General features: G+C 46.5%; 1 protein-coding gene across 4 annotated transcripts in view; it reads right to left on the reverse strand.

The window, feature by feature from the left end:
* Positions 1-23,596, reverse strand: part of PDE9A (phosphodiesterase 9A) — a 50,912-nt gene that overhangs the window by 13,908 nt on the left and 13,408 nt on the right. The window contains exons 3-9 of one of the 4 annotated variants that reach the window (XM_069785048.1): positions 21,719-21,796; positions 20,707-20,750; positions 13,252-13,306; positions 12,349-12,419; positions 7,559-7,643; positions 3,394-3,475; positions 1,264-1,338 (exon numbers count right to left, since the gene is read on the reverse strand). In XM_069785048.1, the coding sequence (XP_069641149.1) occupies positions 1,264-1,338; positions 3,394-3,475; positions 7,559-7,643; positions 12,349-12,419; positions 13,252-13,306; positions 20,707-20,750; positions 21,719-21,796 (490 nt within the window). Of the gene's footprint in view, positions 1-1,263; positions 1,339-3,393; positions 3,476-7,558; positions 7,644-7,768; positions 8,217-12,348; positions 12,420-13,251; positions 13,307-14,982; positions 15,981-20,706; positions 20,751-21,718; positions 21,797-23,596 lie in introns of those variants that run through there. The other 3 variants (XM_069785049.1, XM_069785050.1, XM_069785052.1) reach the window with 3 other exon arrangements.

Genomic DNA, 23,596 nt, shown 5'->3' on the forward strand with positions numbered 1-23,596 from the left:
CCACCATATAGTCTTTCCTCGTACTCTGAATGAGTTACTGTGCTAAAATACTATGCCTCAGCACACAAGAATCCGTGGATAATGGTTTTTGTCTCTCCCTATTCTTTCTTAATAGTCAGAACAACAATGAGCCAGCAGTGTTATGGTCCACCTGGCAGGTCGTAATTCTCTCTTGCTGTAAAGACCTGACAGGCATTCAAAAGCTGGGGGCGAGCCATTTTGCCTGAGCTGGAGAGGGAGCAGTAACTGCAGAGCACCAGCCTCAGCTTGGCACGGACCGCACAAGGGAAGCTGTGCCAGCCTGTGTGAATGGGAGATGGACCTAAAGTCACCAGAGAGTCCTTCTGTTATTCTATCAGCCAGATGAAATATCCTGAAGGGAATATGCTGTTCCTGTGGGTGCAGTATGGGGTGGTTTTGCTTGTCATGTTGATCTACAGGTGCTGAGCCAGAATGACTCTTGTATGCACAACATCTGATTGAGAAGGTAATTAAGGTGATTGCTGCTGGGGTTGCTGCTAGAACTACCTGGTCATTCCCTTGGGAAAAACCTAGTTTAATCCTGCTCTCCCTTACATTTTTCCTAGGTGAGGTTGCTGGTATTTGCTGAATCTAGTTTTACATTATATTATAAGCTGGCCATTACAGAAACATCCTTCTCCTTCTTGTTTCTGCAGAGGTTTACAAACGGGCTTTCCAGAACCTTCTGCATTACAAGTGACAAACAACGAATAATACTAATAGCAATAAGAAAAATAAGAAAATGAAGCAATAAGAAAATACTAATAGGCCATGCGTGCAGCTTTGCAACCTCTTCAGAAAACATCACAGAAAAACCCTTGTCTAAAAGGGTATGAATCAATGCATGCACCTCTGCCTGGCTTCACACAGCAGCATGCAGCTTCATTTATCTGAGCAGTTATTGATGATGTGCTTAAGCATACACTTTGCTAGGGATCGATTTGTTCAAATAAAATGGCACGAGAGAACTCATGTGGCAGCAATGATAGTGCGCTGGTTGTTGTGGGACATTGCTAGCAAGGGGTTAAAGAAAAAACAGAGGGATCAGGTTATGATAATAAGCATAATCTATCTAGCATCTGTAAGGAAAAAGCACTGTAATCTGGTGTGATATGAAAATAAAAAAAATACAGAGATTACGGGGCAGAAAAGGGGAAAAACCCTGCAGACCATCTCAAAGGGCTCTTCTGGCCTTGTTGTCTCTCAGGAAACGTGCTAACCCAGCTAACATGGCATCCTTACCTCGTTGGGCTCCCACAGCCAGACGTCAAAGGTTGGTTTCCGAAGCGCTTCTATGGTCTCCTGGGACAGCATGTACTGCAGACAAAAAGGCAGTCAGTGTAAGTGAGGGTTCCCTGCCCCAGTGTGGGAACCTGCCATTGACATGTCCCTGGGATTTCTGGGGTCCCATTCACATGGGGTTTAGCTGTATTTCCCAAGGATAGAGCAACTGATCTCTCCCTCTGCCTGCCCAACCCTCCTCTCCCTCCCCACCAGCTGCTCGTGGTCATGCCAGGATGCCCACGCTTGGTGGGCAGCAAGCCCCCAGGCAGCTTGCTGCCTGCCACGGCACCAGCTGGCAGGCCACTGATCGGTGGTGGAGATCCTTATGGAGCAGGGAGGTGGAGGGTTTGGGAGAAAAAGGAGGAGAACGGAGGTGTTATGGACGGGGTTGCTGGTAGATGCAGCAAGGGGATGTAAGGGGCGCAGGGCACAGATTCATCCCCAGCTGCACTGGTTCTGCTGCCTGCAGATTATCAGCAACATTTGGTGCAGCCAGTCATGGCTGGGTGGTGTGAAGTGTCTATGCTTATAGTGTTAAATTAGCCCGTGGGCATGATATATTTACTTTCAGATGATTTATGCTCTCATTTTGAGTATTTTTTCAAGAACACCCACATTTTCAAATTGGTTGTCAGCCTGCAAGATTCAAGTGATTTTTTTATCATTTTATCATTTGAGAAGGCAGTGATTTTTGCATTTGCCTATATAATGTACATTTAATATGACATTCTGCAAGAAATCTGTCTATTAGGAGTACAGATTTGTTATTTGATAACAGTGTTGTAATAACATCTTCTTTCAGTGGACTCATCACATCCTAGCATCACTGACATTGGACTAATCCAGTACTTGACAACTGATAACAAATTTTGCAAATCTCAGACAGAACCCAAACTTCTGAAACCAAAACTCCTATGAGCTTTGGTCTAGGGACAGCCCAGACTATCAATTTACTCTGCAGTCAGTTAGTACAACTCTTCACTGCACTTGTTGTTAATTCAAGATCCTAATATCATAGCAGTAGATCAAAAGTTGATCTGACATACATACTTATCAAGGGAAAAATAATTTTTAGAACTGATATGTTTTGCGAAAACGCGTTAGTGTCAGGAGCACAAGCCTCTTGGGCAACAATTAATTAGAAGAAATGTAAGTCTCATGATGTCCGCTTCAGAGACCTAGAGGTCACTTCTGCTAGGCAGAGCAGAATAAACAGCAGAACTTATAATTTGTTACTCTGCAAGGCTCTGAAGATAAATATACAAGGATGCATGTCCATATCATACACCTGCATCACACAGGACCACATGAACTTGAGAGCAGCTCAGCCAGCTTTGATGTGTGCAGGCAAATGCCCATGTTAACTATGATTTCCACATGTGTGAGCTGGTGTTTTGTCAAGGTGTGAGCTGGGCATTGTGCAGACATAATCTGGTAGCTTTAAATAATTCCTGTGGGCAAAGACTGCTGGCGCTAGGACCAAAGATCCTGTGTGCTTCATGGTTTCAGCCTCATTCATCACTGTGGATTTGTACTTGCACTTGCCCAGTAGACATTTTTCTTCAAGCATTACTCTTTTCTCTAGCAAATACAGTAACTCATTTTCACAGGGACAATGAATCATTCTGGAGAGAATCCAATGTCGCATTTTCACTTTGTTTTCCTAGGTGAAGCATCCCCATAAATTACTTTTTAAATTGAAAAATAATCCATTAGGAGAAAACAGGCAGCAGCACTATTTTCAATTAGAGTACAACATTATAGGCTACTTTTGATTGTTTGCTATGAGCATGGAGAATAAACAAACATAACTAGACAAAAGAGCGTTAAATGTTGATGAATTCAAAATGTTCATTAACATTTCAAACACTAATGAGCTTTTAAGTATTAAAGACTACTGAGGATCCAGCTTTAAGTTACTGCAGGCAGTGACAGCTTTTTCCATTGAATTCCAGGGATTTTGGATCAGGCCCTGGGTTTAGAATAACTAGGAGGTAGATGGCTAGGGAGTCATGCATTGTAAACCAGCACTTGTCAGGAAGGCAAGTCCGTGGTAGGATTCTGGGAAGAGCAAGTATTGGGTGGTACCTTTGGGTAGGATGGTACATCCCGCCGGGGCGTCAGCCTCTTGTTTTCGTCCAAAAAGTTGTACTTGCAGGGACAGTTAGTCCTGAAATGAAATATTCAGCTTTTGACATTGTGGGAACAGAACCACAGCACAGAAAATGTTTGAAGTACTCTGGTCTCTCAGTAGGCATGGCTTGGAGAATTACCCCACTCCCCAACCTCTCCCTTTCTAATGTGGTGTTGCTGGAATGCTTTAAAAGTGTGATCTTTAGGATTTTCTCCCCTTGTGCAACACCCCATCACTCCTCCATCTATTTGAATTCAAGCGAGGAGCATCTGTCTTCAGGCACGTATCCATGGATACCTAATCACTTCTATTTAAACCAAGTAACTTTCCTTTCAGCGAGCAGCTTGCTGTCCAGTGGCAGGCATAGATGTCCAAGGATGGCAGAGCCCTGCCAGGGGCCACGCTGTGTATGGACACTGGCGCGCTTGTTCTTATTTACTAGTGTAGGCATCCACTTTGCCCCACGGCTTATTGCAGCCCAGATCCAGGCCTCGTAAAAGCTTGGATAAGACAATCCATTTTGATGGCATGACCATCTTGCCTGCTGCCTTTCAGGCCGGGCAACAGCAGTGAGGCACAGGCTCGGCAGACACAGTCTGTTTGGCTCCCTGGTCCTGGAGGAAGGAAGCTGCTGCCAGCAATTACAGGTAATTAACACTTGCCTGGTTATTAACATCAGCACCCACTGCCAGTTACCTACTCTTCCTTCCTCTGCATGTGGAAGAGCCAAGCTGATGCTATCCCATCTGAGCAGAGGACCATGATGGTGGGAGGTGCACACCAGCCTTACAACCTTTGCAGAACATCTAGGTTGCCGCATTGCAGCACGAGAGCAGTTTCTTGCCTTACAGCCACGGGGGGCACAATAAAACTGAGAGCTCTGTGATATCACCCATGGCAATTGTCACACTTTAACTCAACACATGTTTCCCAGGTAGTTGGTCACATGGACTTTAATAACTCTCATGTGAGGTTGATCTGCTTGTATTTTGTATTTATCCCTGTAGTCCTAACATTTGGATTATCCTTTCTCATTTTTCAAGCCTCCTGTGAAATGAAGCTAAAAGAAACTCTCGAAAAGAAGCCAACCAAAGTATTCCATTAACTTTATTTGTCCCTTTTAAAATTATTTCACATATTCTGTATTGCATCTCTTTTTAGTGCTTCGCTTCCTGCTGGGAATTGGTCCGGGTCTCTTTCCTTTTCTCCTCTTAACATTGATGTCTGCTATAATTTCGGATGGTGTTGTCTGAATCCTGCAAAGTTATGTCATTTTACAGTTCATGGTGGTCAGCTGACTTCAACCAGCTGCCTTTTCCTGCCCTTTTTAAGGAGACTCTCATTTGGTGAAAAGCTGTCTTAATTGTTTCTAAAGCTGTTTCCTCAAAACTCCACTATGGGGGGTATTAGTAGGATAAAAATAGTGAGACTGGGGCATTCCTTGCCCTAATTGGAGCTGGCTGCCAGGGTTAGCTGAGGGTCAGCCAGCTATCTCTAATTCCCAACTGTAGTAAGACATCGAAGCCTTCATCCTACCACACTGGGGAACACATCAGAGCCAAGATGCATCAGACCTTTACAAACATAAAACTGTATCTGCAAATGATCATGATTTTAAATGACACTATAATGTTATTAGCATCTGCCAGTGGTGAGCACAAAAAGCAGACTAGCAAAAAAATCAATTTGAGGGGATGCCAGTGGGGCTACTTTGCTCTTCTGAAAAGGAGAGGTGCACAATTCACTGTGTGTGATGACTTTATAAACCTCGCCGTTCATTCTTACTCTGTCGTTTGGTAATGTAACAGCAAATGTAAGAATATGTAAACATACAAGAATACAGCTGGGTACACTGTGATATTATTGAAGGAATATACGCACTCACACATACTTATGTACATTAATTAAATTTAGACGTGATCCCTAATTGCAAATGTAACGCATTATCCAGCAAATGACATTGCACAAGGGATGCCAAGTCTGAACAGGAGCAAAACCATTTCCACTTGCCCTGGGATGCCTCTGTTCCCCCCACAGCATGCACTTATCCCACGCCAATGGGAGAGAGCTTGCTCAGCTGCTCTGGGGTGAAGCACCCCTAGGGTGGGGTCACCGTGGGCTAGTGGCATGGCTCCTGTGGAGCTGTGGTCGCTCGGGAATAGGGAACCACAGCTCATTCCTCAGCAGCTCCCGACGGGGTGCCTCTTAACAGCCAGCCAACAGGGAACATCTTCTCCTCAGTCCTCTAGCAAAAAGAGGTGACTTGTAGCCACCCCTGGTTATACACTGAACCTGGCCACATCTAGCTGCTGCTTTGAGACCCAAGCCCTTAGAGTACAGATAATCATGGGGAGAATTTTGTGCAAGGAGGAGGAGCTTTTGCGCTGCCAGGAGGAGGAAGACCCAGCTCAAGGCAACCAAGAAGAGCTGTGACAGGTGCTGCCACATTGATGTGGCAAAAAGTGATGCTGAGCAGAGCAAGTTAGGCTCCTGCTTCATCAAAAGCAGCTACACAGTGTGAGCCCAGAGCAAGCTAACTTGGGTGTCTGTGCCCAGCACTCCCTGCTGCTAAGCACCATACCCATTTTTACCACAGCTTCCCAGCATCACACTCCATGCTGGTCTCTGGCTTTTGGCGGCTGTCATATCTCACTACAAGCCCTCGGTGAAGACTACACCTCAGCTGGAGCTGGCTGCACTGGGCAGACATAGCACTCCCCATTCCTGTTTTTCTTCTTAACAGATTGCTGTTTATGCTACAAAATATAGATTGTAAGGTGACAAGATCTGGGATAGGAATGAGTCATGGATGCTGCTGGGACAAGTCTCGTACTTCCTTGTGTATGGCAGCAACTGGGCAAACGTGAAGTTGCCATAACTTCTTTTTTTGGTTTTAATTCCCTATCTGCCTGTGCGTCACTATGCTTGTAAATGCAGCTCTCCCAGCTCCCTACAACAGCTGAGGAAAAGTAAAGACACATGCACGGGCACACACGTTATTCACATTACACCCAGCACAAATCAGCATATATGTTTTTGCGTTTGCTGACAATCTGAGCTCTGATTTTTCTGATGAGATTTCCTCACACTCAAACAAGAAATTACACAAGTCACAGGGCAAACTGCAATCCATCCTACTGGTATAAATCTGGAGCAGATCTGAGGTTAATAATATTACTTTGCATTTATGCTAGTATAACAGCTGAGTTTGGCCTTAGACTTAATAGGAACGTATTAACACTGTGCCTCCTGACACATCTGGACAGCAAAATTTATAAAAGCGAGTGATTATAAAGCCCAGTTATTTTAGCAAATCTCCCATTGCCCTCGATAGTAAATAGCTTTGATTAAAGGTCAGAGAATTTGACCCCATATGAAGAAAATGAGAGAGGCTGGCAAGATAGTATAGTTACATTTACTGAGAAAAATCCCCTTCACCCACACTTTGAGCAATGCAGTATAGCCCTCTTCAGCAACCTTCCCAGAAATATTCATAATCTCACAGTGATGATTTGTTTGTCCTAATGGGGCATTTCAGTGACACCGGGGGCAGACTTTCCAGCTGAGACCACATACCGTACAAAATGCAATTTTTTCTGCTGTTGTTTTAATCACAGTGAAGCCAAGCTTCACAATCACAGTGAGCCCTTGAATTAGAAAGTAAATTCCCAATTTCTTGTTGAATTTGAAATGGATGTTTTATAATAGCATGAGATCATAATTAGAACTGCTACATATTTATTTGATATTTTCCCAGAATATATTGGAGCTGATTTGAATGTTAGCTGGTTCCCAACAAAACGCCATACTATGCAGAAGTACTTTTCCCATTCCCTCTCTCCCAGTAAATCTGGACGAAGAATTCCCATTCTGTATGGTGAAAAATAACTCTCTGTTGCAAGATCTTTCTCTCTATTCCTGTGGCCTGAGCTATTTTAACTAACTGATGCATGGCTATAGATCTTCAAATGTTAAATTAAAGCCACTGTCCTTAATGGTTATTGGCTTCCTTGCTCCTTTACTTCTAAGCCCAGAAGGTAACTCAATTCTGTGGAAATGTTGCATTAGGGTTTGAAACCAGATGCTTATTTCTTTGGTTAGGTCCAAAGCAGAACTTACCTGCTGCTTCTTGCTGCCATTTCCTCCCTCATCTTTTTAATGTCGCTCTTGCATTTCTCAATCTCTACTACTTTCAGGCCTTCCACTGTCAACAAAGGAAAACAACAGGGGTGTTACCATGGCGAAAGTCGAAGGATCTCATTTCACAATTGTGAAAAATTTCAAAGGGCTTTAACAGTGGAGTTATCCAGTGAGCCAGCAAGCTCTTACAGTCTGCCCCGGTTCTCACATACGCAGGTGCTGCCAAAGCGATATATCTTGAAAACCCATAGGAATTCTCTGCTGCCAATTTTAGATAATAGCTACAGTATTTTAATTCACAGAATGGCTATAATGTCTCAGCTTTTCCACAATTGTTAGCAGCGGTCAGCTGTTCTGGTGCCTTCACTTCTCTGCTGTAGAACACGAATCAAAGGAAATCCTGAGCAAAAAAACCTTCCCGTGATGGGTTGATAAGCGCAGCTAGGCAAACACGTCCCTGTAGGATTAGAATTCCCATTAAGATAAAAGGTTTTAATTTGCAAGTTCATACAGAGCATTAAGGAGCTCTGAAAGGCATTGCTAGATACAGAAAAACCAAAGTGAGAATGCAGGAGAGAGAGAAATGTTGAAAAGTTTTGCTCTAGTGATTTATTTCATTTTTTTTTAGGTATTGAAGATCTGTCACTTCTTTTTGCCAATCAATTTTGTAATCAAAGGTTATTTCTGCATGTAGCACAAAAAAATCCTATATTTCCCTCTGTATGTAACTGTGAGAGCCACAAGGCAAAAAGTTTGATTGCCTGTTTATGCAGCAATGCACTTCATTCCGCGTAGCCATGAGAACATAACGCAGTGCAAGTGTGAGAATATTCTCCCTTTTCTTTCCCTCTTGTTGAACTATCAGTGTGCTCAAGGACATAATACAGCACCATTTATTAAGTTCATGTCATTCATATGCAATCATTTCACAGCTCATTTGTTTACTGAACTCATTGTTTGCATGGACAAGCTGTGGTTCAGGGAACTCAAGGGAATATGCAATTGTACAATCAGTATTCAGTCACTTTCTTAGAAAATAATAGTCAAAATCACACTTATCTGGAGGGTAGCATGTAAGTGATAAAAAACTGCCTTGGAAGGGCACAACTCTGTAGATAAGCAGAGACCTCAGTTTTGTTTTCTTTATGCTCGTAACAACAAAGATTGCTGTTGGAACTGGGAAAGGGTCAAAACAGAAAGGTGTATGAACTGAGTCCAAACTGCCACTTATTAGGAAAGGAAAGGGAAAGGGTTTTGCTTTATGCTTGATTAGAGGGACACCCTCCACTTAAAAATCCAATTTCCAATATTTTTTTGTCTAGCATTGTTACAAGCAATTTCTTTGGGTGATCACAATGTGATGATACAGGCAAGATGCCGTCCTGTTTATGCAATATCTTCATTCTGGATATCTGGCTGCACTTTTTGGGTATTCCATTCAACAGTCGATGATCAGCTGCAGCTGACCTGCAGGCCCTGTACTGCTATGTACCACCCCAGTGCATTCATCCGGGAGAAGTTCATGGGTTGCCCATTTGCTAAGCTGTCTAAATGGAGGCCAGTGCCTATTTGAAGCAGTGGGAGCAAAGCAGAGTTACCAGACTGACAGGGTAGTGGGGTAGGCAACTGCAGAGAGAAGAGGAGTTATGGTGCAAAATGGCAGCCCTGAGCATTTTTTCCTATTGCGTCTCTTTAGCTTTCTTCCAAAGCCTCTCCAGGGGAGCAGAGAATTTACATAATTATTTTCTAAAGGTAGATGTGAGATGCTTACAAATTGTAGAAGATTTTTGCCAGCTTCCTTATTCATGTGTGGGCTGCTGTGCAAACACTGGAGCGGAGTAAGTCAAGCCATGGGACAAAGCATTCCCAGTGCTTGCCCTGTGTGGACGCATTTTCCAAGGGGAAGTCACAAGCTTTAGATGGGATTTAAAAATCAGTTAAAAGATTTGGCTCCTTGAAAACACATCTCTGTGTTGCGGCCTCTAGACAGTAACGGGAAGGAAGCTGAGAACATTTCATGTGAGGTGCAGATGTAGCACTGTCATGAGCACTTATCGCCACACACACATCCCCTCTGGGGAAGAAATCCTGGAGATCACATGTGAAAGTGGTGGAAAAGGGATCTCCGAAGGAGGTAGGAGAAAAGGCAAAACAAAAGCACAATTCTTTTCACGTTTGGCTTGCAAACGATAAATGGCCCTGTCATGTGCACTGATTAAGGGCCCATTATATTATTCTGCAGCAAGAAATACCTTCTGAAAAGACCCTCTGCTGTCTAAAGAAATCCTTGGGCTGAATCCAGCACTGAAACATGGCTCTTAAAGCAACCTCTGGGAGCCCAGCTCGAGTAGGGAGGTTGGACACTCCCTTTCTCTCACAGTTTTGCTTTTTAAACATGAAAGCCTGGAATTATTTCAAAATTTTGCAGATTTGGCTCTGTTGCAAACTCTGGAAGTCCAATTTCAAGCAGATGGGTGCATTTGTAGACAGGCAACCCAGGGAGCTCCTTCCCACAGGCTGAGGCTGCTGGAGACGGGATCGCAAGCGCTCAGGCAGAATGGTAGCAGATTGCTACATCTGCTGATATTTCCATCAGCGGTGAGACCTACTTACAGAAAGAAGCCTTGTCTGGGGACCAGCGAATTCAGTTCACCTGCATGGCACAGCAGCTCTGGGTAGGCTGCCTTCCCTAAACCAGCAATAAAGTGCTGGAGAGTGCAAGCGCACAACTCTTCCCCACCCGCAGCGGCACGCAAATCTTCCTTATCTCCCTCCACTGATGCAGGCTGCCAGTGCTGAAAGGCAGCGTGTGTACAGGGTGCAGTCAGGGATCCCAGAGGGTCATCAGGGGAGCCAGTGGCCAAAAGCAGCCCCTAGCTGGCTGGGATAATGGCTTGCCTGGGCTGCCAAGGGGACGGGAAGACCCATGGGAATGTTTGCCTCATTTGCTCTAGTCCATGGCGCTTAGCCCTGAGGACTGGAGTTGATCAGAAGTTTCACAGAAAATGCAGAGTGACTGAGCTAATTTTTCTTTTTCCTTTTTTGTTTTTTTTCTTTTGGACAAAAGAATAAATCAGTGGAACCTTGGGAAAAATGGCAGCCAAGCAGGCAGGGAGGGATTGTTACCCAGGCTCCCCGCAGAGGTCTGTGTGGGGGGTAGGAACGCTGCAGGGTGCCCCCTCCATGGATGTTGCCGGAGGGCTCCCACCGCACCGGGACCCTGAGGCTGGGGTGGCCTCAGGGAGAGGTTCCCCTGCAGCTGGTCTTTGCATAAGGACATTTTTCCCTCTCCCTGCTAACAAAGGCATCTGTCTCACTGAGCAGCTGCAGGGTCAAGGTAGCTTCTGGTCAGGGGAAATTGCAAGAAAACAACTTCTTCCATGAACCAGAAACTTTTCTTTTTTCCAGCCAGCTCTAGTGAGAAAGTGCTTTCTGCAGCTGTAGTGCCAGGGAAGACTGCCTGCTCCTGACTTAAATGCCGCATATCAGCGAGTATGTGGCCTTTGGTGTCAGAACGGTGCTGGGTGACAGCGCCTTATTCATACCCCTTCCCTGCCTTTCTGGGACGTGTGTTCTGCATAATATACTGAAAAACAACAAGTCAGATGCTGCATGGGGGAAGAAAAAAAAAACCCCAAACCAGAAAAGGAACAATTTGACCAGGTGAACTTAATTTGATTGTTGCACAGTAACTGACTACGGTTGTGCTCCTGTTAACACACTGAACAAGTGAGGAAAAGGGTGCTGCCTAGCAGCCTGCCGAGCAATATGGCCAGCGAGGGGTGAACCCCCGTGTTTGCAGCCCAGATACTAGTGCCTCGAGAGGCAACGAGGCGGACCCTCCGGCTGCGTTGCAGCACACGCTGCGCCGCCTGCTTATGGATGCTTTGGCGTTCACGCTGTATTTGTGCTCCGCCTGTAGCACACACGTGTGGCACGCATGTGTGGCACACATGGGTGCTGCGGGGAAAGGCCTCGCCCCGTTTCGGGCCCTTTCCCCAACCAGGGAGGTGAGCGACATGACACTGAGCAGAAATACAGTCAGGTCCAAGTGCTGGTGCTGGGCCTCGGTCAGCGGGGAGGACCCGCCTGACCGCTTAATATGCAGTAAATGCACTTCCAAAAGGAGAAAGTCTCTCTGCGAGACAACATGGTTGACCTGTGCAAGTACTGGCAGTAGAAGGCAGGCAGCTGCGTTCCCCTCCTGTAATGAGTTGCAAACTGCAGCGGCGAGCGCGAGGCCCCGGGTGTGTTAAGGGGCCAGTGTTTTTCGGGGGGAGGCCTGTGCAGGGGTGGGGGGGGTCACCGCTGGGTGCAGGGCAGGTGACGGGGGGCACGGGGCTGGGGCATGGCGGGGCGTGGGAGGGCAGGCCGCGGGGGGCTTGTAGGTGAGGGACAGGGAGGTGGGCGGTGGAGACCCTCTGCCACAGGGACGCGGGAGCAGGAGGACGTGGCCCCGGGCCCAAAGCTCGGCGGAGGGCTCGACGGGCCCCTCAGAGGGGAGGCCGGGAGGCGATGGGGATGCCTGCACCGCCAGACGTCCCTCCCTGGCCTCGGCCCGCCGGTGGGTGCCACCACGGGCTCCCGCCTTCCCCACGCCTCACCCCCGGCTGGCCTGACGCCTTTCGGGCTCAAGGCCGGCCAAATTGTGAGGGACTGGAGAAAGCGGAGGGGCTGCGAGGAGCGCGACGGGGGGTACAACGAGGCAGCGAGGCAGGGGGTTTCTGAGGCACCGGTTCCCACTGCGATACGAATAAAGGGACACTCACATTCAACCTTTTTCTCCAGCATTGCCAAGTGATTAGCTACTTCCGTTTTCAGCTCATTGATTTTAAAAACCCTGAAAAGAAAACCCTCATGTATTAATGTTATACATTTAGTGCCGTACCTACCCTAGGTACAAAGGACTTCTGCTAGAAATGTCTACATTTGTCAGAGGGTTGATTGGTCCAACCGCGGCTGCCATAAGGAAAAGAAAAATTTCCATGGAAATGCTAAAATTTGGGCAGAAAACACCCCCGGGTTTAATTTTCAGAAAAATTAACAACAAATGATTTTGTTATGGCCCTGGGAATGTACTGTGGCTCTGCAACACTTCATCACCCCCTCTCTCAGCAGTGACTTTTTATTGTACCCCCCAGGGAAGAAAAGTTAAATTGATAATGCTGCGCCTAACAGCAGCATCTTGGTTTGTCTGCACACTCTGAAGCCCTCCTCCTTTTGACTTATGTTGGTGATTTGCTGAACTGTGGTGGGATTGATCTGTCTTATTGAAACCAGCTGGAATAAAATAAGCAGCTATACAGATGTTGAGAAATCCTCTCAGAGGAGAGACATGTTTGGGTGATAAAGGGAAAAATGAAACAAATCAGATTATTTGACTGTTCAACGAAGATTTTCTTTCACTTTCTAGGAGGGCAGGAGCACAATAAGAACATTTATATTTACTACTTGATCTCCTTTTTAGATCAAAGATAATCGCAAAAATCACTTTTGGTTTAAGCTACCGTATTGCTGTCAGCAGGAAATAATGTGTGTACAAGGCCTAAATTTGGCAGGAAGAGTGGGATTTGAAAGAGATCTTAAATGCCTCTCTGCCTCCTGTGAAAATTTCACTTCAGGCTGATAAAAGAAATAGCATTTTAAATTAATAATGTTCTTCAGCTTCTTACCTCGAGAACTGCTCGGCAATCTGTCCCAATAAATTCTGGAACAATTCTTCTTTCTCTGAAAAAAAATAGGAGGGAGATATAACAGAAAACAACAGAGGAAAGATGGCACCCTCAACACCCCTGCGAAGTGGCATGCCCAGACTTCCAGCTCTGACAGTGAGGCATTTAGCCAAAAAGTTGTTCTGGTCCTTTGAACAGTGAAAGCTTTTGGGAATAACTCCTCATCTCACCTGCCTTCCTCTGCCTGCAGATTACAGTGAAGGTGTCTCAGAAGGTTTTTTTGGGGGTGCTGGGTCTCTGAGGGGCAGCTTGTTTTAAGGCAGCACTCTCTGCAAAGGAGATCCCTTTTGTATTTCTTGGGTGGGACACTCAGAATTGCCATCTGGTTTTGAAAGGTCTGACTCACAAGGACTGCCCCTACACCATCAGCACACTGTGCCAGAGCGCCCACCAACAACGCAATAGCTTATGAACACAAGAAAACCCAGCTTGCCTTTCAGATTTACACTGGGACATTATCCTGGAGACCATTTTTTTGGTGCAAATTCATAAGGATCGTACTGCTATGCATAAACTTCAGGCAAATGTGAGATGCCAAAGTAACTGTCCTTGCAGAATGAGGTCCACCCTTCCTGATTTGTGGGATGGACACAGCAGGGCACAAGCTTCGCAACCCCTTTTTCCTTGAGAACATAACTTGGACAGGGCGACCGTGGGGATCCCATCGCTGCCTGTGGCAGTGGCCAGACTGGGAGTGCTCACACCGGGAGTGCTCACACCAGTAGCTCCCCGCCTCCTGCTGCCAACTCCAGCACTCGGGCACTTTGGCCGGCTTGGGAAAGTCAGCCTGGTGAAGCCCCAGCCCCTTCCTGAGACCATCACAGGATTGCAATCACTAATGCAGGGAAAAGCAAATGAGTCCTTAAAACAAGACCCTAGATTTCAAGGGACAGTACACTTAAGGAAGGAAGAATTATGATAGCAATGTTCTCCCATCTTTCAGTCTGTCCACACTGCGTTCACACAGACAGGGGAAGCATAAATCACCTTTGCTGAGCTGTGTGCTGCTCTTTCAAGATTGCTCCCACTTTCCCCCACCAGCTAATTTAAACTGCACTGTGCTGCAGTCGTTCTCATGCCTGCAATGTGGATATACTCTTGGTTTCTTACGCTCAAGGAGCGGAAACATTGCATGCTCTTACATACACACCACAGATTACAGAACACCCGTTTATACTCTATGTAGAAATACCCCGACAGCATTTCTGAAGCTACTTCTTGCACTTCCCTGAGGGAGCACAATGCCTCATGGGTGCAATCACCCAGGCAAAACACATCAGACAGAAATACAGCCCAGCATTTACACCATATTGCTAAACAATAGCTCTTGTACCTGTTGAAAGGATTTGCAATTCCTCAAGTATTAGACATGTCAGAAATACTTGTCAAGAGCGTTCACTTTGCTGGTCAGAACAATTCGGCTGTTAGCCCTGTGTGTCTAAACTGGAGCAAGCACCCTGTGCTCTGAAAGTCTCAGATCTAATTCCCTCTTTTTTTTTTTTTTTTTTTGCTGTGATCCAACTCCCAGTGGAGCAGCTAGCAGAACAAATGAAGAGATTAGTTCTTTTCACAGAGACCCATTTTTCAGTTTTCTCACAAAACCCATTTGAAAACCCAAGAGCTGAAACAAAGCAAATGCTGCGTCCTATTTAAGACAGGAGGAAAGCTTACCGTATGCAGCACCTGGGATGGTACCCGAGTCCAACAGTACGAATAAGCAGAGAAACCCGTGTCCTCTCACTTCGGTGCCGTTCGGCTCTCTGACAGTGGCTGTAGCATGCCAGAGACTGACAAGTTCCCTATAAACACCGTTCCAGTAAAAAAAAAAAAATCTTACTTTCACTCCCTCCCCCTGTCAAAACTCACTTGGAGTACTAGGACATTCTCATCCAGGGAACAGTCAGCTGCAATCTGATGTTTATGGATGTAATAAAAGACTTTCAAAATGAAGATGTATGTTTTTATAACCCTAGGGTGCAGTAAAGATATATGACTAAGAGTGGCAGTTCATCTCATCTTAAAGAGACAAAGATCCATTTCTTTGCCCTGTTCCTTTCCGAGGGGAAGACCTCTGCTCAGCCCTGATTCTAAAGAAAATGAGACATTGTGCCAAAGTCATTTAGTCTCACTCATCCACTCCTTTGTAAAACATGAAGGCTAGGTGTCCTTTTACTCCCTTCATTACCCTCTGTCATCTTTTTTTTTATACCTCTGGGCAGGGCCAATACCCCAGGTGCACGCAGCTACCTTTTCCCTCAGTTGCTTTATTTGTTTTGCTGTGATTCCCTTTGTGAAAAGGAAATCCTACTGCATGTAGCATGGGCAGCTGCACTCTGTGCACCTTGCTGAGGGTCCCCAGTTCCTGCCTGCAGTAACCCAAAAGCCAGCAGCAACCCTCTTCTCAGCTCCCCCCCCTCCTGGCACCACAAAAGTGCAACATTTGCAAATGCAGGTGTTCAGCAAGTCAGATTTTTGCACAATATGCAGGGCATTTTAGAGCTGACAAATGAAAATTAGAACCTCCCCCCCTCCAGAAGATGCTGCAATAGCATAATGCTGGGCAGAGGACAGGCCAGCTCAGGCCTCCCCGGGCTTCCCATGGCTCATTCCCGCGCTCGCTGCAGGCACAGGGACTTTGGCTCCTTGTCCGCTCTCCCTGGCCAAGCTCAGCACAGAGCTTGGCTGGGACATCATGGAGCAGGGAGCCATTTTGCCCTCCCTCCCAGCAGCCCCGTCTCTAGCAGGTCTGGGCAGAAAGCAGGTCTGGGGGAATATGGCAGCAGCACATTTTCCTGCGACTCCTGCCGCGGCCGGATCGGAGGGCTGGCAGCAAGTGCGCACCTTCCCTGCCAGGCAGGGACTAGGTACATGCTGGGGCAGTTCAGGTTACATGTGCACTGACACAGATGGCATATAACTCACCGACGTGCACCCTCTGCTTCACACCGCCCTGCTCGGCAGTGACCCTTCCTTTCCCGTCTTACCTGCCGGGGAGCCACCTCCATCCTCCTGCCCTCCCCAGCTCCCCTCGCCATCCTGCCAGCCTCAACGGGGTGCAAGCAGGGAGTGCGTGGGGTTGTGGGGGTGGGTTGGTTTCCCCCTGTCTTTTCTGCTGTGGCCAAGCGAGGCTAGGAGAATGTGGGTGTCTGCCTTTCCTTGCCAGCATCAAGGTTGGTGAATTCCTGCCACGCAGTCTCTTTCTCATGTGTGCTTGTGCCTCTGGCTCGGGCTCCTGTCTGTATTTCGCTTTCTGTGGTTTGTTTGGATCTGGGCAGTCAGAGGAATTTAAAAAAACGAACAGCCAGGTAGACAAAAGCCTCAGGAAGGGGGGTGCTTCAAGACCAAGCCCACGTCCATGAATCATGTCATATCGAGTGCCAAATTCACTTGACAGCTCAGGTTAATTTGGGCTGTCGCATGCAAGTGCCCGCTCAGGTGAATAATCCTGAAGCAGCTGGCTCCGTCCCGATGCACGCATCCATGTGGGATGCATGTAAGGAGCAGCAGGCAGAAGGGGGATTTTTCTCTCACAGTCTCTGCCTCTTCACTCTTGCCTGAGCTGCAAGCGTGAATATGCCTCCAAAAGGAGAAGAGAGAGATCCCAGAATAAAAAGATTTAGACACAGTGACAAGCTTCTGTCGCTTACCAATAGCAATCTGCACAAGATCTTGTATATTTAATCATTCAGGGGGGAAAAGCAGTCCCCGCAGATCTCTGGTGCAGTTGTTGGTGGGCTCAGCGGTGGGCAAGGCAGGGTTAGCACCGATTCAGACGTGGGCCTTCTAGCAGGCAGCTACACGGGTCTTGGTTGAGCTAGCTCTCCCACTGCAAGCCAATATCCCTGGGGAGAGACCCTGGGCTTTCCTCCGTGCAAGTGCTAGATAGCTTGTTAGCTGGTGTTGTGGTTTAACCCCAGCCAGTAGCTAAGCACCATGCAGCCACTCACTCAGTTAACTCTATCCCAGCTGAAACCAGGACAGCTGGAAAGGCAAATAACTGAATGGCAAGTGAAGTGGGAGACGAAGACGCTGCCTACAGCCTCAGCCTGACCAAGTGGCTCCGACACGTGCTGTCGGGGTTTCCCGGTACTGAAGCTGCTGACCAAGGAGTGGCAGGTGGCAAGCTCTCTCCACGTGCTGGCCTCCATCCCGATCAGACATTGCTTCTCCTCGAGTTTCCTCGCCCATTTCCCCAGGGCTGAGGGCGTGCTTGTGTTGAAGGACCCACCAGAACAAGCTTGAGACAGAGGTGCAGGGAGAACTGGGGCTAAGCTTGGCACATCTTATGCTCTTTCAGGTCACGTCCCTGGTGAGATCTTTAAGGGCTCGTTCAGCTACCTGTGTGCTTTGCTGCCCTAACTTTGGAGCAGTGGGAATGCCCCTGTGTGTGTTCCCCCCCCATTTAGGACTGCGGTGCGTCAGGCTCGCTTGAGCTCCACAATAGCTCCTTTCTCTGCACTATCAGAAACATAACAGACTTCAATTTTATTTCTCAAGAGTGTGCTGCTAGTAGGATTTGTTCGTTTAATTGGTATCTCCAGCAATATTGCAGAATGCCTGAACCTACTCATTACGGCCACAACACAGCCATCGGTTTGTGAGTTTTGAGGCTGTTCCACCACGAGGACACAGACCAGAGCCTTTCTGCTGTTGGGAGGGAGAAGACGCCCGTTCAACGGGCTTGGGAGTTTAAACACCCCAGAGAGCATGAAGGGTTTGGCACCGGGGGTTTGATGCTCTGCTCGGATAGCTGCGCGCCTTCTGCTCCGGGACTGCAGGAGGAGGGACAGAACGTGATGCAACGGCCCCACAGGCTCAGGGCCGGCCAGCTGGGCCTTTGCCTTGCAGACAGCTGACCCCGTGGTGATATGGCGATTGCCGCTGCCTCCAACGGACGCTCACTGGAATAATAACTTTTTTAATTCCAACCCTCTCCCATGACTATGGCCAGGAAATGAAGAACGTTTCTTAGCAGGACTCCGGTGGATATCTCCTCTGCTGGATAAAAGCCACTGCTTGTATTTTCCTCCCAAAGGATCGTATTTTCCAATCCCACCTTTTAAAGTCTTTGTTCTGCTGAAGTGTACGTCATTCTTTTCCAGCTGCCTGGGAGACTGCTGAAAAGAGGTGCATTACCTCCCACTGCTGTGAAAATTGGGGCGACCCCTTTTTTGGCATGTATTTGGATGAGTTGCTTTGGGAAGCAGGATCACGCAGGCAGAGTTGTTTAAGAAGTGAAGACTAGAACAGAGCTGGTTTTTTTTCTTTTAATGAAGAGGAACAATTTCCCACTCTGTTTATTCTTCCTACTCTCAGCAAAATGTCAGGAATGCTTAAGATTAATGACAACCCATGTGAAAGAGAAACAGATACCAAGGAATATTAGTTCCATCACACTCAGTTCAACTTTCCTGCTCTTTCCATAGCAGACTGTCTTATGCTTTGGCAACTTACCGCCAGAATTTTTCTTGCCCTTTTCAGCTTAGATCTTTGGAAATCCTTTTATAAAATGCAGGGAGGGAAGAGAGACCTTGCTGACACAGTGAGCTGTGCTCTGCCCAAAGCAGAGCCATGTGCTGTCAGCTGGGGTGAAAAATGAGGGCCCTGGGAGAGTGCGAAAAGTCATACATGGTCTTACAAAAATATACGGTTAGCTTCATGTTAGGAAAAAAAAAAAAAGGTAGATTTTCTAGAAAGCCCTTCGATCAGCTTCCCAGCTGATATAACACAGTGGCATTCCCTGGTGGAGCTCCACTGGCTCTGTTCACTGGTCTTTCTCTGTCTTGGAGCAAATGGCTATTGGTTACCCACACCAGCCGGCACACAGAGACACATGCTCCAGTTAAGACCCCACCTTTTCTGATCTGACAATGCAAATAGTGTACTCCTGGACCAGAAGAGTGATGCTGTTCCAGCAGAGTTTGTTACAATAAGGAAATAGTTTAGGACACACTTCTTTTCCCTTCGCAGTCACATGTCCCTTGGCTTTGACTACCTCCTTCTGGCAACAGCGGCAATCACTGACATAGGACCTGTTTCTGGCTTGTAATAAGTCCTAGTGTGATAAAGTTCTTCCCTGTTTCCTAGCTTCTTCCTTTGTTCTTTTTGCTCCTTGTTTGCCTTTGCTCTCTGCATACACAAGCTCCCTGCTGTTGCCTCTCCGTCTCCTGTGCACATCCTCCTACACTGCCTTGCTGTGCCCTTTTCCTACAGATGTTTCTGCTGCAGCAAACATGGGTACCTCAGAGAGTGGTTTTGGTTCCCTGCATCTCCCCATCTAAAAAAAAAGATAGTGCTGTGAGACACTGTGTTTTCTTGAGTAATACAGGAGCCTGAGCAAGAAAAGGTGGGACCTGCAATTAGCATTAGCAAGAAGACTAGGCGGGACCAGCAAAACTGCCTTGCCCCTCTCCCAAGAGCCTCACCCATTCCTGCAAACTACTTTTTCCAGGCCCAGACTTTCTGGCTCCCTCCTGTTCTTTCTATGCACTCTCTGTATCCAAGATAATCTTAACCTCTTGCCCCTTGTCTCTCCTATCTTCCTATTTTACTGCTCCAAACTGTGTCCCCAGCTGACGTCTCCTATCCTCCTGCAGCCCCTGCCTCAGCAGCCAGCCTCTCCCTATAGCTCCACAGTGTACAGGGTAGGGCTCTTGCTCATGCTGCCTCAGAGCCAATGGCAGAAGATACTGCAGTTGCACAGATGAGAGAAACCATGAGCCAGATATTCTACAGGAATTGCCCCAAGCAAATGCTCTGCTCCAGTGTCTGAGAGCTACTGGCCTGAGCACGATACTGGCAGGCAAAGAGAAATGGTAGAAGTGCCACTTCAGTCTTGCCTGTGGAGTACAACAGTGCTGTGCACTGGGGAATGTGTTCCAGATGTGCTCTTTCATCTTGTCAAGTGTATTTAAATATTTATTACACTTAGAGCTACCATGCCCACAACAGAAATTATGCTCTTTCCTCAGCCATTTGGAAATAACATGGGGTTCAAATGTTGTGCTCAGCTTTCAGCAGAGCCTTGCTGGGAGACAAACAAGTTTAACAAAACACCGCAGGACAGGCTTTCAAACACCGTCTGCGTTGCCTGAAAAAAACCACTGCTCCATGCAAGACTTTCCCCAGGAGATCAGTGGTGCTGAGTCAGACCAGAGCTAAGCACTGTGAAAGTCCTCTGGACCCCAGCCATTCCACCTCACCCTCAAATACTTTGAAACTTGGGGACTTTTTTTTTTAGCATTTCTCCAGAACACTGTGATCAGGCACTTCTTATTCTGCCGCAGCTACAACCACAACATCATCTTTCTTTCTTGCATCACAGCCACGTAATTTCCACATGCAAACATCCATAAATTCAGCTTTAGTAAATTCAGTTCAAAAGGGTCATTTTACCTGAGACCTGCCCAGTGGCAACAGGTATCACTTTGTATGGAGACCTGGAAGACTCAGAGAAGGTTGATGTTAGCAACACCCAGAAAGCAGTTTGTATTTCACATCCGTATTCCCTGAGAAGTAGGAAGTATCTGAATATGTTCTAAACTCTCTTAAAACCTGTCAGTTTAAATATGCAATGGGCACTTTTTATGGACACGAGACCCTCTGATTCACTACTAAACTAGAGACAGAGAGATCTTTCCTGTGCTGTATGGTGACACAACAAACATGGTAAAAATGCCTCCTCTTTGGCAAGCCTTGATAACTTGTGGACTGAGATGGTGAGGAAATTTTGTAGGTCAGAAAGGAGCTCCAGTAGTGGGGATTCTCTTTTTTGCTCTGTGTTTGCACATCGTCTGGTGCAGTAGATCCCTTCCTACTGTTGGGGGGTCAGCCACATGGTGTCAGTGACAGCAATGCCAGTGATACGTAATGATGAAATATGCAATGAAGTAAATAACAGTAGAAGGAGTAACTGCAAGCAGTCAGAGTGAAACTAGAAGTGCCAAGCTGAACAAGAAATAGGAAGCCAAGGAGAAAAAGAGAAAGGGATTTGGAGACGAGAAGGGCGAAAGCCAGCATGGAAGAGACCTAACCTCATCAAAGACTTTGACTTTGCTTTGCAAGTAATGTCATGGTTGTGTCCTAGCAGAGCAATAAAGGAGTGGGGAAACAAAGGAGCTGGGAGCCTTGACAGCAAACAGGGTGGGATGGGAACAGATGTTCTACATTAAATACTTAAAAGTGGTATTTTTTCCTCAGACAATTATTCCTACTTTAATAACAAGTAAAAATCTTCAAAACCAGCAGGAATTAGTGTTACAAGCCAGCAAGCAATTCTTACTGTCATTTCCCTCCCTCCAGGGAGCTGCTCACCTCCTGCTGCACACAAAAGGCATCTGCAGGCAACCACCACCCCTTCCCTTAGGCTTGACCCTATTTTTGAAGAGCAGGTTGCAGCAAGACTTACCTCTCTGAGTTTGCAGGCATTGTCGGATCAATGGATACCATACAATTGTCTGCCGTCAAAAGGGAGATCGTTGTGTTCCTGAAAAGCACGTTTCAAAGAGGTTTATTTGACCTAGAAATGCTGGCTGAAATTCTGTGCTGCTGCATGCGGTGCATAGCCGTCTTCTCTCCTGCAGCACTCCTGGCCTGGCCTTGGCACTGTCTCAGACCCATTTTACCTTGCTGCAGAAAGGGTCAAAGCACAGGACAGGGTAGGCTTGATGCTTCACCCATTTCAATTACCAGGGAGGTTTCTGGCAAAATGTTAAGTGTGATCATCTTTGATCTCAGAGCAGATTTTGCTCCCTGCTAACTCGTGTATTCTGTTGACTCATCAACTAATAATTTCTATTAAAAAGCTATGTTTTGTGATACATTGACTTGGCAGATATGTATTGACTCACACTATACAAATGACTACTGGTGCTATGAATATCTTGAAATTATTTAGTTACTCTTTTACAAAACAAACAAAACAAATGTCTTGCTGAATATGAGGGCTCTTTTTTTTAATTTTTTTTTTTTTTATTACCGTGCTAGGTGTGATCTCATAGGCTCAAATCTAAACCTTTGAGGTTTACTTTGGCTCCAGGAACCTGTTTGAAATGCACCGTTCTTTGAAAGTCTTCTGATGAAAATGAAGTGCCAAATATGCAGTGAACACCCTGATCATAAATCACTAAAACTGCTAAACAAAGTTTCCTGGGTGATGGAATGGAAGTATTTAACATCACAGGCAAATGAGAGTTATTAACCTCTCTAATGTCAAATGGGATGAAATAGCCAGGATAAACAGCAAACAGCATTATTTCTGTCCAGCAGTTTATGCAAATTCTGAGTCAATATAGACAATTTTATCTTTCAATCCCCAGAGCTGGAGTCATGCAATAAACCCATGATTAAAGGACTGGCTTATTTTTTCCTGTGCTTTTTCTGTATTGTACAAAGGTAGAGACTATGGCGTATTGCATGCTGCTGTGCATGTGGCCTGCGCTGCTCAAGGTCCATATGTAGACAGCAGATGTCCCCTTCTAGATGTGACTAAGGGGCTTCCCTCCCCCTGCACCACCACCCTTGACAGGCGGTGCAGAAGTGGCTGGGTGCTACACCACGCCACCCTCCACCACGGGCCAGCCTCTCCCACCCTCACACACAGCTACACCTGATCCTGGGTCCCTCTCAACACAGAGATTTAAGTTGGGTGCTGCTCTCTAGGTTGAAGGTAAGAGAAACAAACCCTACAGGAAATTACAGCAGGAGAGATGGGTGGGCTTTGCAGAACAACATAAATTAGGAAATACTTGGCCTGAGCAATGGATTTGGGGATATTTATGTTCTATAAAATTATTCTGCTGGGGTACTTTGTGTTTGACTTCGTGTTTGTGTTTAATCCATACCTGGGATTAGATTGTACTGTATCTAAACTGAAAGCTTATCATCTAGTGGCAATGCTTCTCATTGGCCCCAAATTTTTCCCTAAAACCCAGGTTCTAAACATATGGTTGCATTTCACTCAATACGGGCAAAAACGTAGTGTTGAGGTGAAACTGGTAGATGCACACAACCCGTGTGCACTCAGGACTGGGCTTCTGCACTTGCTTTTATTTTTTTAGACTGTGTCTCTTCCCCTTCTACTCTGTTCCACTCTGTTCCTCAGGCACAGCAGGCACTAAGGTGGCTTAACACCTGCCAGAGCTTTGTGCACTTTTCCAGCTGGTGCTCTCTGGATTGCCCCAATTTCTTCTTCCAGTAGACTGGAATGAGAGAGAAGCCCAAATAGCAGGTCAATTAATCACTTGGGGCCTGTCTTTAAATTGTCCCCAGAAGTAAAGGAACAAAA

This window comes from Haliaeetus albicilla, chromosome 6 (genome assembly GCF_947461875.1).
Source record: "Haliaeetus albicilla chromosome 6, bHalAlb1.1, whole genome shotgun sequence".
Taxonomy (NCBI): Eukaryota; Metazoa; Chordata; class Aves; order Accipitriformes; family Accipitridae; genus Haliaeetus; species Haliaeetus albicilla.